The sequence below is a fragment of the Callorhinus ursinus genome, unplaced genomic scaffold (assembly GCF_003265705.2).
Source record: "Callorhinus ursinus isolate GAN/ISIS: 27379988/994484 unplaced genomic scaffold, GSC_fseal_2.0 scaffold24, whole genome shotgun sequence".
NCBI classification, from domain to species: domain Eukaryota; kingdom Metazoa; phylum Chordata; class Mammalia; order Carnivora; family Otariidae; genus Callorhinus; species Callorhinus ursinus.
The window spans coordinates 4121262-4135343 of NW_027397086.1; the positions used below are offsets into that span (position 1 = coordinate 4121262).

At 56.6% G+C, this 14082-nt stretch overlaps 1 protein-coding gene across 2 annotated transcripts; it reads left to right on the forward strand.

The window, feature by feature from the left end:
• Positions 1 to 198: 198 nt before the first annotated feature.
• ST6GALNAC4 (ST6 N-acetylgalactosaminide alpha-2,6-sialyltransferase 4) lies at positions 199 to 8776 on the forward strand. 2 transcript variants are annotated; one of them, XM_025888550.1, is made up of 6 exons: positions 199 to 370; positions 803 to 889; positions 2341 to 2526; positions 4648 to 5060; positions 7106 to 7213; positions 8082 to 8776. In XM_025888550.1, exons 2-6 carry the CDS (start codon positions 878 to 880, stop codon positions 8269 to 8271), a joined length of 909 nt encoding a protein of 302 aa, XP_025744335.1. In that variant the 5' UTR covers positions 199 to 370; positions 803 to 877; the 3' UTR covers positions 8272 to 8776. The 2 variants fall into 2 exon arrangements, with proteins under 2 accessions (XP_025744335.1, XP_025744338.1); XM_025888553.1 differs by lacking the exon at positions 2341 to 2526.
• Positions 8777 to 14082: the final 5306 nt, after the last annotated feature.

Here is a 14082-nt window from a genome sequence, read left to right on the forward strand (position 1 = left end):
GCGCAAGAAAAGGGAAGATGCGCGCCCTCCGACTCCGCCCCTGGCCCGCAGGCCCCGCCCCCATCCCGGAGGTCCCCGCCGCCAGCCACGCACTTCCCTCCCCCGCCGCGCCGGCGGTGCTCGTAGGTCCCGCCCCCGTCGCCCGGGACCCGCCCCCAGCGCGCCTGTCTCCTCCCCGTCCTCGCAGACCCCGCCCCCGGTGCCGGCGGCTCCCATTCGGTTTCCAGCCTCCAGAAGCCGCGGCTCCGGTGCCGCCTCCGCCCCGGGGCTCCGGCTTCCCGCCCGGCCCGCCCGGCCCGCCCGGTTTGCGGGCCATGGAGCTCCGAGCGGCGGATCGAGAGCAGCCGGAGCGCCCCAGCCCGTCCGCCTGGTTAGCGCCTGGCCAGGGGAGGGGGCGGTGGAATTTGGGAGAGGGGTGGAATTATCCCGCCCCAGGCCTCACCGTTCATCCCTCTTGTAGTGAGGTAGGAGGGTATAGGGGTGGCAGTCGGGGCTCCTGGCTCCTGGTTCTAACTGACCCGGACTCGACGGGTGACCTTGAGCCGAGGGCTCCCCCTCCCTGCCTCTCCTTCCCCATCTGCACAATGGGAATTGGGTTGGCGGGAGATTTCCCCGAAGGTCACCCGATACCAGCTCCTTTAGGATGAGGACAGCTCTGTCCGGTGTTTGGGGGCTTTAAAAGGAGTTTGATTCCTGGGAGTCATCTGCCTTGACCCTGGCCCATACCCTCCCCTGCCTCAGTTTCCCTGCGCCGTTTCCTCAGAGCCCCAGGACCCAGCTCTGAGTTTCTGGATCTTGGCAGGTGCCTGGCCCGCACCCCTTCCCAGCGGGAGCCCTGGAGACGGCAGCGCGGTGGCTGCTGAGCAGCGGCAGCAGCATGAAGGCCCCGGTAAGTGGTGTAAGGAGGAAGGCTCTTGGGGAACTTCCGGCACAGCAGCCTCCTAACCTATCCCACCCCAGGACTGACTCACTTCTGACCCACTGCTCCTGAGCTAAGAAGGGCAGATTGGCTTAAAGCCCTGCTGATCTGGTCTGGCAGGCGGTGTGGCTTCAGGCAAGTGGTGTTCCCTCTCTGGTTTCAGGGCCTTGCACATCTCCCCTGTGACATGGAGATAGATAATAGTACTATCTCCTGTAAGCACCCGGAGGCCACCCAGGTGAGGCACCCACCTGGGAGGGGGACATGGTGTGAAAGTGCGGTTTAGCTGCTCTTGACTTTACTCAGGAGCCCCTGGTTGTGGGAGAGGGCCCTGGATGTTGGGGGAGTCCACCACGACCACCTGAATTCAGATCTCTGGGTTCCTTGTGGGCAGAGGACCAGGTGCCAGGCAGAGCCTGAGGCCTCATGGGCTGAACCCCCTCCCCCGCACAGCTGGCCACAGAGAGATTTATTTTTAGAAGCTGATGTGGCTTGTGGGCAGAAAAGGGTAGGCCTCTGGTAGGATATGCCTGGGTGGGGGCGGGGGGGCTGCTTTCCCCCCCTCTGGTTTTCAGCACCAACAGCTCCTAGGTGGATTCTGAGGGGGGACCTGTGCCTTGGGCAGGCTGGGAGAATATTAGAGCCCAGAGAGACACACACAGTGACCATGGTGGCCCAGCACATGAGGGCAGCCCCGGGTCATGCCCTCTTCCTGGTGGCCCCCCCTTGAAGGCTTGGTCACTAAGCCTGCCAGCGGGGCCAATGGGCCTGGAGGGCTTCCTGGTTCAAATGGCCTCTGGCACGTGTTTTGTGGAGGTGGGAGCCTCTGAGCGGCAGCTTTCAATTATTGGAACCGTTCTTTGAGTGACACTTCCCTCACTTCCTGGGCCGCTGACCCAGATCATGAGCTAGGAGGCTGGTCACTGAGCCCCTGGGGGAGGGGGCAAGACGTGGGCACACTGGCAGCCTCGGCCCCGGGTCTGAAGGAGGATGGCTGCTCTTCTGAGGGGCTGCTCTCCTGTCCTCTGTGCACCACTTTGGAGTACACAGAGCTTACTGTACGTTCACATTGCAGGCATTATGCGCCCCAATTTTTTAGAAGCAGAAACAGGCCCAGAGGGGTGGACAGTCATACCCAAGCCTGCACAGTGCACCTAGGCTTCCGGTTAAGAGCATGGGCTCTGCAGCCTGGTTTTAAAGCCCCGTCCTGATTCTTTATCTAGACTATGGGGATAATAGTAGGGCTCGTCTCCAGGGCCTGAGCCTGGCAGCCCAGAGGAAGCCCTGGTTAACAGAGACCATGGACTGTGCTAATGTTCTGGAAGCTACTGAGCTGGGGTTTGGACCCATGGGGCTGGGGCATGAGCTTCTAGGAGCCCCAGGGACCCCTGCCCACACCCCACGACCGCTGAATCCCCCAGGGCCGGCTCCTGCTCGTTACCCTGTGCTCCTTGGGCTTCTCTGCTGCCTACATCCTGCTGTGCTGCTGGGCTGGCCTGCCCTTCTGCCTGGCCTCCTGCCTGGACCCCCAGCCCTCCACCAACTCCAGGCCCACTGTGCCGGGGCCCCTGCGCTTCAGCGGATACAGCAGCGTGCCAGATGGGAAGGTGAGCTGGCCGGACGATGTGTCGCGCGACAGGGCCGGCAACGGCTGCCAGGGTGCCCCCAACTCTCTGGGCGTAAGTGAGAACCAGGCTCATGCCAGGCCAGCCTGGGCCCCAGGCTTGGCCCCTCTGCTCACCAGCTCTGTGACATTGAGTAGCCACTTCACCTCTGTGAGCCCCAAGTTCTAAGAGGAATTTTTTTTTTTTTAATTCAACAGATATTGCCTGGCTGCTCTCAGCTGGGTGCTGGAGGTAAAAAAGGTGAGTCAGCCAGGGTGGCTGGCCATCTGGAGCTCTTAGACCCGGTGGGGGAGACAGACACCATCCCACTATGGTGATCTGTGCATCGTTCTGTGTGTCTTTAAAATTGACTATGTATGCGCATAATCCATTCATGCAGCAGATGTGTATTTGGATGGGCCCTGCCTTGTACTGATGGCTGCCAGGGATAGAGATGACAGAGAGAAGTCATGTCAACCCCAGAGCTCTCCCTCTCATGGGGAGACAGGGACACTGGGGTTCAGGGGTGACGACCCACCTCCCCATGCTTGCTGTGCCAGGCGCGGTTTAGAATACTTTACCCCCTCACCCTGATTTCAGTGCCTCCCTATGGTAGCTTTCTCAAAGGCATCCTGCACTGGGAGGCATGTTCAGGGACCCCGGCTTGGAGGGGACATACTTTGGGTCTTAATTTCTGAGTCTTGGTTGCCTCCTCATCAGTAAGAGACCATCTTGTAGTTCCTTCTCTACAGAGTGGCTGTGCAGATTTGATTGGGTTGAATGGACAGTGTTCGCAACAGGTGCTGTATAAATATTTGATCAAGATGCAAAACCACTGGGGCTTTGGCCAGGTGGGACCAGTGGTGGGGTGGGCCAGGTAGATGCTATCCTATCTTCCACGCTAGTGGCCACTGAATATTTTAGACACTCAAGAGCTCATGGGGATGTGGGCTCAGAGTAGCCAGATCCAGATCCTCTGGGTTTCTTAAGAGAAGCCAGAAATCCAGGTTTTGGGTATCAAAATGGACGAGTTGTAATTAAATATTTTAAAGACGTTTAAGACCTTGTGGGAGAAGCAGAATGTCTCCTGGGGTTGGTGGTGACCTCAGATCTGAACAGACCCCCATTGTGAAGACAGGCTCAAACTGCAAGCAGAATAAAGAGGTCTTGTTCTGTATTTTGGGGGCTTGGAAAATGGACCCATGAGTCCCTAAATCAACATTATGTTAGATATAAAATGTCCCAGGGTGGGATAAAGGTCACTGTAAACTCCTGTACTCCCAGGAGGACGTGGAGACCTGGAGTGAAGAGCAAGGCCCTTTCTGGGAACATTTGCAGGCATGTTGACTCAGCTTCTGCTCTTCGAGTGATAATGAGATGGTGGTTGGGCCCTCACTGTGCTCTGGGTCTGTGCTGATCACTCTCCAGGCTTGCTTTCTTTTTTTTTCAAGATCTGAGCTGAGTTCAAGAGTCAGATGCTTAACTGACTGAGCCACCCAGGCGCCCCACTCTCCAGGCATTTTTCATTGAGTCCTCGCAACCTGATGAAGTAGATAATATTTTCATCCCCATTTGACAGATGAGGAAATTGAGGCTCCAGGAGAGAGGAAGTGATTGAGCCAGGATTCAGGCTCAGAACCAGGGGTTCTCAATGTTATTGTGGCACTAAAGACCCCGCTTTTACTTATGAACTGGGCATAACGTGAGTGGGGCTTGGGCAGAGGAACAGTGATTGTGAAGAGCTGAGGTTCATGTTTACTTAACAAACACACATGTGACACCCCGTCTGTGCCAGGCATTGCTCTAAGTGCTTTATAAATATTTGCTCATGTAACTAATAAGGAACCCATGAAGGAGGGCCTGTTAGGGCCTCAGCAATCGGGAAAAGGGCCATGAATATGGCTGAGGAGGAAGTATGGGGCTCTGCGTCTCAGCCCTGCCCCTGGCTATCCATATAACCGTAAGAAAGTCACGCCGCCTGCCCAGTCTCAAATTCCTCATCTGCAAAATGGGTTGATGCTGTACTCGGAGCTGATACAGGGATCAGGCGAAGTCAGTGGCTGGAGCAGGGCTGTGGGAGCTGTGCGCTCATGCCTTTCTCTCCATTTCTGCCTCTCCCTGCAGCCGCTGGTCCGAGAACCGTGCCGCAGCTGCGCCGTGGTGTCCAGCTCGGGCCAGATGCTGGGCTCGGGCCTGGGTGCCGAGATCGACAGTGCTGAGTGCGTACTGCGCATGAACCAGGCGCCCACCGTGGGCTTTGAGGCGGACGTGGGCCGGCGCAGCACCCTGCGCGTGGTCTCGCACACGAGCGTGCCCCTGCTGCTGCGCAACTATTCGCACTACTTCCAGCATGCTCGAGACACACTCTACGTGGTGTGGGGCCAGGGCAGGCACATGGACCGGGCGCTGGGCGGCCGCACGTACCGCACGCTGCTACAGCTCACCAGGATGTACCCAGGCCTGCAGGTGTACACCTTCACCGAGCGCATGATGGCCTACTGCGACCAGGTCTTCCAGGACGAGACGGGCAAGAACCGGTGAGCCTGGCGCTGGCCTGCGGGGGGGCCTCCCTGCGGGCTGGGGGCATGCCTTCTCCAGCAGCTTCTTGTCCGTCAAGGGTCTGCTCTGACAGGCGCTGGGGGGCAGCAGTGATGGAGGCAGATGTGCTCCTGCCTCTGATGGGGGACAGAAGCAGAAAGACTGTCATTCACTGAATTAGCACAAAGATGAAAAAATCCCCAGCGGTGGTGAGGGGTGTTTGGCTTTGCAAGCGCAAGATACGGGAGCACTGCTGGGTGGGGCAGCATCAGGGAGCGCCTCCCTCTGGAGGGGATACTCCCTGAGATCTGAATTGGTCTCTAAAGTCCCTGCCAGATGACAAAAGTAACAGTTAACAGTAGTAACAGCCCTCTCCGTGCACCAGGCACTGAGTTAAGCACTCTGCATGGAAGATCTCATTTTATCGCGCACCCGCTGACTCCCGCCTACCTCCTCTGCACACTGGCTCCCCCCCCCCCCCCCCCCCCCCCCCCCACTCAGGAAATACAGCCGCCCCCCCCCAGTCTCCCAGCCAGAAGCTTGGGCTTTGCACCTGATTCCTTTCATTGCATCATCTGCCACATATCGTGGGCTCTTGACTCTCCTGTGCTCACAGGTGCCACCTTGACCTAAGCCACCATTCCCCCGACCCCCCGCCCCATCCCCCCCACCCCTGTGGCACCCTCTTGCTGCTGGTGCTCTGGCCCCCTGTAGTCTGAGCCCCAACCACCCTAGTGAATTCATCCCATTGGTGGCCTGCCCTCAACCACCTGATAGCAGCTTCACTTTCACATGCAGAGTAAAGTGGAGGCTCCCACCCCCTCCCCTCCCCTGGCCTGCAAGCCTCTTATGATCTGGCCCCTGCCTGTCCATGATCTCGTCATCTCCCTTCACTCAACCTGCCCCAGCCATCTGGGCTTCCTCAGAAGCAGGCCTTGCGTATGCATGCTGTTCCTTCCATCTAGAATGTTCTTCCCCCACATCTGCCTATGACTGACTCCTTGCTATTCAGGTCTGGATGGGATGTCACCTCCTCAGAGAAGCCCTCCTTGACCACCCCGTCTGAAGGCGTACCTCCCTGCCTGACGTTCTTTGTCCCCTTCCTTTGTCTCCTTGTCTTCTCAGCAGTTCTGCCGCCTCCCCTGAGAATGTTAGCACTGGCTGTGACAGGTTCCTGGCCGGCACAGGGCCTGGGAGGTATTGAGTTTGAATGAGTGAGCCACCCCATAACCCCTCTGTTGAGGTGGAGGTGAGTGGCCCTCAGCTGGGAGAGTAACAGTGCTGGTGCATTGAGAGGGTTGAGGCCTGGGCTGCCCACACAGCCCCTTGCTCCCAGGTGGGCATGGAGCATTGGAGGGTGCTGAGCAGACAGTGTTCCCTCCCTATAACTACCTATAATTCTCCCCATTTCACAGATGGGTCAGTGAGCCCCAGAGAGGTTTAGGAGCAAACCTGATACTGTAGAGCAGATTCAGGGTTTGAACTGAAGACCGTCTGACTCCACACAACCATCTTTTTTTTTTAAGATTTTATTTATTCACCTGAGAGAGAGAGAGAGACAGGGAGAGAGCACGGGCAGGGGGAGAGGCAGAGGGAGAGGGAGCAGCAGACTCTCCACTGAGCCAGGAGCCTGACGTGGGGCTCAATCCCAGGACCCTGGGATCATGACCTGAGCTGAAGGCAGATTGCTCAACCATCTGAGCCACCCAGGCGCCCCGCCAGACAACTATCTTACCCACTTTCAACCGCTGTGCGCTATGACCGCCCACCATCTCCCCAAGCTCGCTCCCTTAGATGAGCAGAGCTTGTGACCCGGGTCCCCACACCATCGTCTGGGGGTTTTCTGAAGTCCTGTGTGGGTGGTAAGGGGCTGAACAGGCCTGGGTTTGCATCCAGCTCCACCTATTACCTGCTGCCGATCTCGGGCTGGCTCTGTCCCCTCCCCACTATGTCCTAAGAGAGCTGAGGCTGGGTCCGCCACACAGCCCCTGGCTCCCACTTGAGTCAGGGGAGCAGCTGGGCTGACTATTCTCCTTCCTGCCAGGAGGCAGTCGGGCTCCTTTCTCAGCACTGGCTGGTTCACCATGGTCCTCGCCCTGGAGCTGTGTGAGGAGATCGTGGTCTATGGAATGGTCAGCGACAGCTACTGCAGGTCAGGCCGGCCGGTTCCTGGGTGGGAGGAAAGGCCGGGGCAGGGAGGACTGTGGGCCCCCTGTCCTGACTCAGCCTGGGGGACCTCAGAGCTGTGGAGCGCAGGGTGTGTGGGCTCCCCAGTGGGTGGCTGGGGCTCAGACACCTGTTGGACCCAGTGGCCAGTGGGAAGGAGCCCAGCCTCATGACCGGTCTCACCCTACCGTTGTGACTTTGGGCCAGTCCTGCCACCTCCCAGGGCCTCCGTTTTCTCGAGTGTAAAAGAAAATAATCACACCTTCCCTAGAAGGTGGTAGAAACATTTAGAGAGAGAATAGTCTACCGAAGTGCTTAGAATGGCATCGTCGGGCACCAGCTGATAATGCGTGTCAGGGATAGATTACATCTGACCTGTTGCCGTTGATACTGTAGTACTCCAGCATTATTGTAAGTAACACGTGTGGAGCGTGCAGAACAGGTCCCCGATCTTTATCTTCTGTTCTCTCTGGAGCTTGCTTGATGAGCACGTAGGCGAGATGATGGGAGCCCGTGTGCCCTCTGCCAAGGCCCCTGCACTTGGCAGTCTTGATCTTTTTGGACTTGTGCTCTCAGGTGCCCATGTCCGTCTTATAGACAGGTTGTTTATGCTCAGAGAGTACATCTCTGGCCCAGTGTCAGCCAGCTTGCCAGAGGCAGAGCCGGGGTTGAACTCTGGCCTTTGAGATCCGTGGACTGTCCTGCTCCTCCCTGCGTGTCCTGACCTTCCCCGGGGCCTGGCATGGGGCTCGGTGGGAGTACCCGGTGAGGGGTGGCCGCGGGAGGCGGCAGCAGGTGGCGGGAGGCGGGCGAGTTTCAGACACCCCACATCTGTCTTTCTTCCCCACCCGCAGGGAAGACAGCCACCCCTCGGTGCCTTACCACTACTTTGAGAAGGGCCGGCTGGACGAGTGTCAGATGTACTTGGCGCACGAACGGGCGCCCCGCAGTGCCCACCGCTTCATCACCGAGAAGGCTGTGTTCTCTCGCTGGGCCAAGAAGAGGCCCATAGTGTTCGCCCACCCATCGTGGAGGACCCAGTAGCCCCGTCACCTGGCCGGCCGCCACGCCTTCACAGGGCCTCTGTTCCACACTCCACCAAAAACATTTAATTTATGGGTCATGTCTCCCGCCATATGCCTCGTGGGCCTTCTTGCCCTACCCTGGGGACACTTGGAGCCCTTTTAGGGCCCCGGACTTGAGGGGGGCAAGAGGAGGACCGTGGTGACCTTTGCACCCTCCTCCACACCCCACTCCCTGAGTCATCCAAATCTTCATTTGGGGGTTCATCCCTTCTCTGGATCTGTCCAGTGGCCTTTGCCCCAGGGCCAGTGGCTCCCCCCCTCACCAGCATCGTGACTTCGATCTTGCAACAGCCCTGGTCCCTCTTCACTCTCCCCCCTCCACCTGCCTTTGGTGCCACACTTCCCAGGGTGGTTGCCCTGGTCAGGGCAGCCTGCAGCTTGCGGTTCATTGGGCAAAGGGGCCTTTGAACTGTGACTGCCAGGGCCACCTCTGGAGTGTACGGGTAAACATGTGTTTTCTGGAAGCCTGTCTGAAGTGTGATCATGTGTCTGGGGGTGGGGATTGGGGCTCCTCCCCCTGCCACAGTCCCATAACCTGTTGACTCTAGGGCAGGCTGAGTCCTCGGGCCCCTTCCCAGGCCCACAGCTGGCTGGGCTTCTGGCCGTTTAATCTGCCCACGTGTTTCTTCCCCAGGAGCCTACCTGCTTCCCCACCAGGCCAGGAGGTCTGGCTCCCTGGCTGCACTTGGCTCAGGGAACGCCCCAACTCAGAGGCTTCCAGAGGATCCCTTGTCCTGCACCAGTGGGAAGAGAGTCTAGGGCCTGGGAGGAAATGACTCAGGGTGGGAAGGAAATTCCTCCACCCCATGTTGCCTCCCTGGTCCGGGTTAAATTCCAAGGACCTTACCAGTGAAATCCCCTGTTAACTCTGGAGTTGGTCACACTGCAATAAAGGGAGGCCGAGGGCAGGCCCCAGGCTTTCCGCCCCTGAGCTTTAGTTTCCTCACCTATAAGGTGGGAAAAGCAGACCCACCAGTAAACCGTTAGCAAGAGCCAGTGAGCAAGGCCCTGCAGTCACCCTGGGAGGAGCCCATTTTACAGATAAGGAAAAGCTGCTTGGCTGAGCCACGATGCAGTTGCCTGAGTGCCTGGGCCCTGCGCTAGGGGGCTGGCTAGAGCCCACCAGAGGGCTTCACTACTCCTCCCGCCCCTTTTCCTCTCCTCCCTCCCTCCCTCCTTCCTTCCTTCACTGGAGACCAGGAGACTAATGGAGAACCGGGACCCCAGGACCTTGGGCTCTCAGCTGGGATGGAGCCCTGGGATTCTGGCTCCCTGCCCCAGGGTTTGGGGCCTGCTTCACGGGCCTATAACCTAGACAGCTGTTCAGAGTCCTGTGCTTTGCGTAATGCTCCTGCTATTGTCAACTTGAAATTCTTACTCTGTTTTTTAATAAGAGGCTGCACATTTTCCTTTGGCACTGGACCCCCACAAATCATGGGGCCAGTTGTGTGAGGGAGTCCGGGTGACCCAGCACCCCCTCCCCAGTGCCAGGCAGGCCCACTGGCTTGGCAGTAGCCAGTGTCTCAGGGGCAGGTATTGGGCAGAGGTAACCTGGCATCAGAGGGTTGGGAGGGGAGCTTCCAGGCTCAGAGGGAGGGCTCTGGAATGAGACCTGGCCTTGCTCAGTCTCCTGCTGTGGAACCCTGGCAGATTAGTGCCTTTCTCCCGGCCTCAGCTTCCTCATCTGTAAAAGGTATTAACGTAGTCCCTACTGGGGCGCCTGGCGGGCTCAGTCGGTAGAGCGTGCGACTCTCGATCTCAGGGTTGTGAGTTCAAACCCCATGTAAGTGTGGAGCCTCCTTAAAAAAAAAAAAAAAAAAAGTAGTCCCTACCCCAGGGGATTGTATGAATTCAGAGAGATGGCCCCAGGGCTGGCACTTGATAGCTTGATAGGCAGGACCCATCATTTTCAAAGGGATCTCCCTGGCTAACCCAGGCCCCCCTTGGCAGTGACAGAGGGGCAAGAACGCCTCCTACCCTCACCAGCTGCCTCCCTGCTCACAGCCTCAACCTCGGTCTCCAAGGACCAGATGGGATTTGAACTCACTCCCCTCCCAAGAGGTTGCCACCTCCTCCGGCTCCATACCCCATTCCCCCCCCCGCTCCCCCCCAGATGCTGGCTCAGCCCCTGGGCCCAGTGTGCAGAGGAACCTCTGTCCTGGTCCTGCCCCCATGGATGTTTTTTGCTGGGTTGGCCTAAATAATGTGTCTTTCTACGGTGGCGACCTGGCAGGAACAATCCACCAGCTACTTCCTCTGGGCCAAAGAGGAGGACCCCTGGCTGCTCTGGTGAAGGGTTCTGGGCCTGCCGAAGGCTCTCTGAGGGCAGAAGCTTCCTCCCACCTGCGAGAGGAGTGTGGTGGGGGTGGGGCACTGTGGTGTGCAGCCCCTCTTTGGGGCTCTGTTTTCCTGTCCACAGCCCTGCTCCTTTGTCCCTCAGCAGGCCTGCTGGGGACGTATCTACTTCCTCCTGAGGTCAAAGGGGAAACCAGGTGAGCCTCAGAGCCTGGAAGTGTCTTAAGGGGTTTCTTCTCGGAAGGAACTCGGGACCAGGCCAGGAACTCACACTCACACCTCATCTAGCCGGGTGAGGAAAGGATTACTGGTTCTTCTGGATACCAGTGGGCTCCTGTGTCCAGGGTCACCTGGGCCCACCTGCCCACTCCAGCCTGTTAAGAACCAGCTACTTCCTGGTTCCAGGCGCACTGCCCAGGTAACATGAGCTTATGGACAGCGCCTGTGTGCAGGCCCACACCCGCTGGGGGCTCTTACTGGCCTCTCCTCCAAAGGCCTTTCCCTTGGGCGCTTTCTCTGTCCAGAGGGAAAGAGGCTACAGTTTCCAGGCTTGGCTCTCACACTGGCTCTGCCCAGGAGACAGTGGGGAGCCTGGGGCAGGTATTGACCCCTCTGTGGGCCTTGGTTTCGTCCGTGTAAACTGGGAGCTGGGGTGGTGGGTGAGGAGATCCCTGCAGGCTCTTCCTAGGGCAAAGATTGCTAAGGGGTAAGGAGGGAGGGTGGTCACACTTAGGACCCCCACTCTGGGACAGGAAGGCCTGACGCAGAGGCCACCACTGGCAGACCATGGATGGGCAGCCCCGTGGGGAGGACTGGCTCTGGGCAGGGTTGGAGGGTAGCACCAGCATTAACATGGACGCCCATCCATGAAAGCCCCGCTGTGGGCGTGGGGCAGGCCTGGGGCTTCGGGGCAGAACAGCTCATGGTTATTCAGCAGACAGGCATGGGGGAATCCCAGCCTGGGCACCTGCGCACACCCCAAGCCTCGTTTTCTCCCTCCAGAGCCTGGTGCCCATCTCATTGGTTATTTTAAGGCATCAGTGAGGTCTGTCTGCAAAGTGCTTAGCAAAGGAGAAAGCACCCGACACACCAGAGCTGTTCTTATCCTTGTGATTATTGACATGGTTGTTGTTCTTGGGGCCCAGGAGAGGGAAGCCGGCCCTAAAGCCGAGCCTTCTGGAGTCAGCCTGGGCCCGCAGACATGGCAGGCCTGAGGGGGGAGCTCCAGGTCCGGATTTGGTCCAGGAGCTGGGTTGTCGCACTTTCTGATTTCCGGAGTCCCTGTCACTGGCCTGGGGCAGGAAGCAGGGCTGGGGACAGGACGCCCCCGCCCCTGGTAGAGCCTCCAACCTGCGGGGTGACTGGGCAAGGGGCTCCTCTTCTCTGAACCCCCAGCATCAGGCTTCCCACCGGACTGCTCTGTTCCCTGACGCACGGTTTTCTGTCCTGGGGCTGGCAGGGCAAGTTCTGGTGGCTGAAGTGGGGTGGGGCTCAGGAAGCAGGAGTTGGACAGCAGGGGCGCAAGAAGCCTTGACTCCACCTTTGGCTCTCTCCACTGAGCCCTACTGCCCAGTGGGGGTGTCGCCACAGCCTAGAAGACGGACCTTGGGCCCGCCCCCAGCCCACTTTTGTTTTAATGGAACACAAAGTGCTATTAACAAATGAGTCCAGGGGCGCCTGGGTGGCTCAGCTGGTTGGGCATCTGCCTTCAGCTCAGGTCATGGTCCCAGGGTCCTGGGATCGAGCCCCACGTGGGGCTCCCTGCTCAGCGGGGAGTCTGTTTCTCCCTCTCCCTCTGCCACCCCCCTCCCACTTGTGCATGCTCTCTCTCTGTCAAATAAATAAATGAAATCTTTAAAACAAAACAAAACAAATGAGTTCAGTGTAAACAACCTGGAACTTGACAAAGCAAAAGGTGAAGGTAGCACCCACCCCTCCTGCCCCACCTCCATTTTCCGGGGGGAAACTACAACCAGTAGTCCAGTGTGGATTCTTCCAGACCTTTTGTGTACATTTTTTTTTTAAAGAAATCGTGTTATAGATGCAGTTCATTTTTTTGTAAGTTAAAAACTCAGTTTTTAAATATAAAAACATTGTGTAATCACTATCTTAAAATTTCTAGAAAATACAGTGAAGCACCCTCCTCAAAAAAAAAAAAAAAAACCCCACAAAAAAGCAAAAGCAGCCCATAATCTCATCATTCCAGAAATAACCACTCTTTTTTTTTTTTTTTTAAGATTTTATTTATTTGTCAGAGAGAAAGAGAGCAAGCACAAGCAGGCTGAGTGGCAGGCAGAGGGAGAAGCAGGCTCCCCGATGAGGGACTCGATCCCAGGACTCTGGGGTCATGACCTGAGCCGAAGACAGATGCTTAATGACTGAGCCACCCAGGCGCCCCTGGAAATAACCACTCTTAACACTTTAATCACTGACAGGCAAAAGGTCTTTCCATATTTTCATTTATTTCCTCCTCTTTTCTTTTTGAATACTGTGATACATAGAAATGATGGCATGCGTCATACTTGTAAGTTATAAAACATAATAATATAACAAACCTCTTGAACCCAGGTCCCTGCTGAAAGACCAGAGTGGTATTAGAACTGCGAGCCTCTGTATTTCCTCCCCTCCCCGCCCCTCCCCTTTCTTGCATCCCTGCCTCCCGCACGGAGACAGCTGTGTTCTTGACTTTTGCTGGTTTAAAACTTTAATCATTTGGATAGGCAAAAGCTAAACCTGTCTCTGGCTGTGAGGGGTGCCAGCTATATGCTCAAACAATATAGTGTATAGGGGCGCCTGGGTGGCTCAGTTGGTTAAGCGGCTGCCTTCAGCTCAGGTCATGATCCCAGGGTCCTGGGATCGAGCCCCACGTCGGGCTCCCTGCTCAGTGGAGAGTCTGCTTCTGCCTGCCTCTCTGCCTACTTGTGTTCTCTCTCTGTCAAATAAATAAATAAAACCTTTAAAAAAAAAACCAATATAGTGTATAGTTTTATTTGTCTTCCAGGACTTGTCTTTTTCACTGCTGATGCTTCTAAAATCCATCCATGTCATTGTAGCTCATTCATTTTTCCCTGCTATATAATATTCCACCTCGGCATCCTGCCAAGGAAACAAATCCATTCTCCCGTTGACAGATATATGGGCTGTTTCCAGTTTTGTGTTATGTCAAGCCCTGCTACTCCAAACTTCCTTGTGGACATGTGCAAGAATTTCTCCAGGGGACATATCCAGGAGCGGAAAGCAAATTTTTACAATTTCCTTTTCCAGAATGATTAACTTCTTTCACTTGCTTTCTTCACTTAAATAGCCTGTAAATATCCTGAACATTTCTTCCTGTCCGTGCATATTGATCTGCATCCTTCATTTTACTGGGCTGTTCCTTTGTTTTTTTAAGCAGACCCCTGTCACGGCCACATCACATAAAACGATGTCATGAATACCTCGATAACTCTAAGAAGTAACGTAACATTTTTAATCC

What these genes read in the sequence shown, in the direction of transcription:
- ST6GALNAC4 (XM_025888550.1), top strand. An exon ending in GACGAGACGGGCAAGAACCG is followed by an intron (nt 5,061 to 7,105) that starts GTGAGCCTGGCG and finishes CCTTCCTGCCAG; the next exon opens with GAGGCAGTCGGGCTCCTTTC. An exon ending in GTCAGCGACAGCTACTGCAG is followed by an intron (nt 7,214 to 8,081) that starts GTCAGGCCGGCC and finishes CCCCACCCGCAG; the next exon opens with GGAAGACAGCCACCCCTCGG.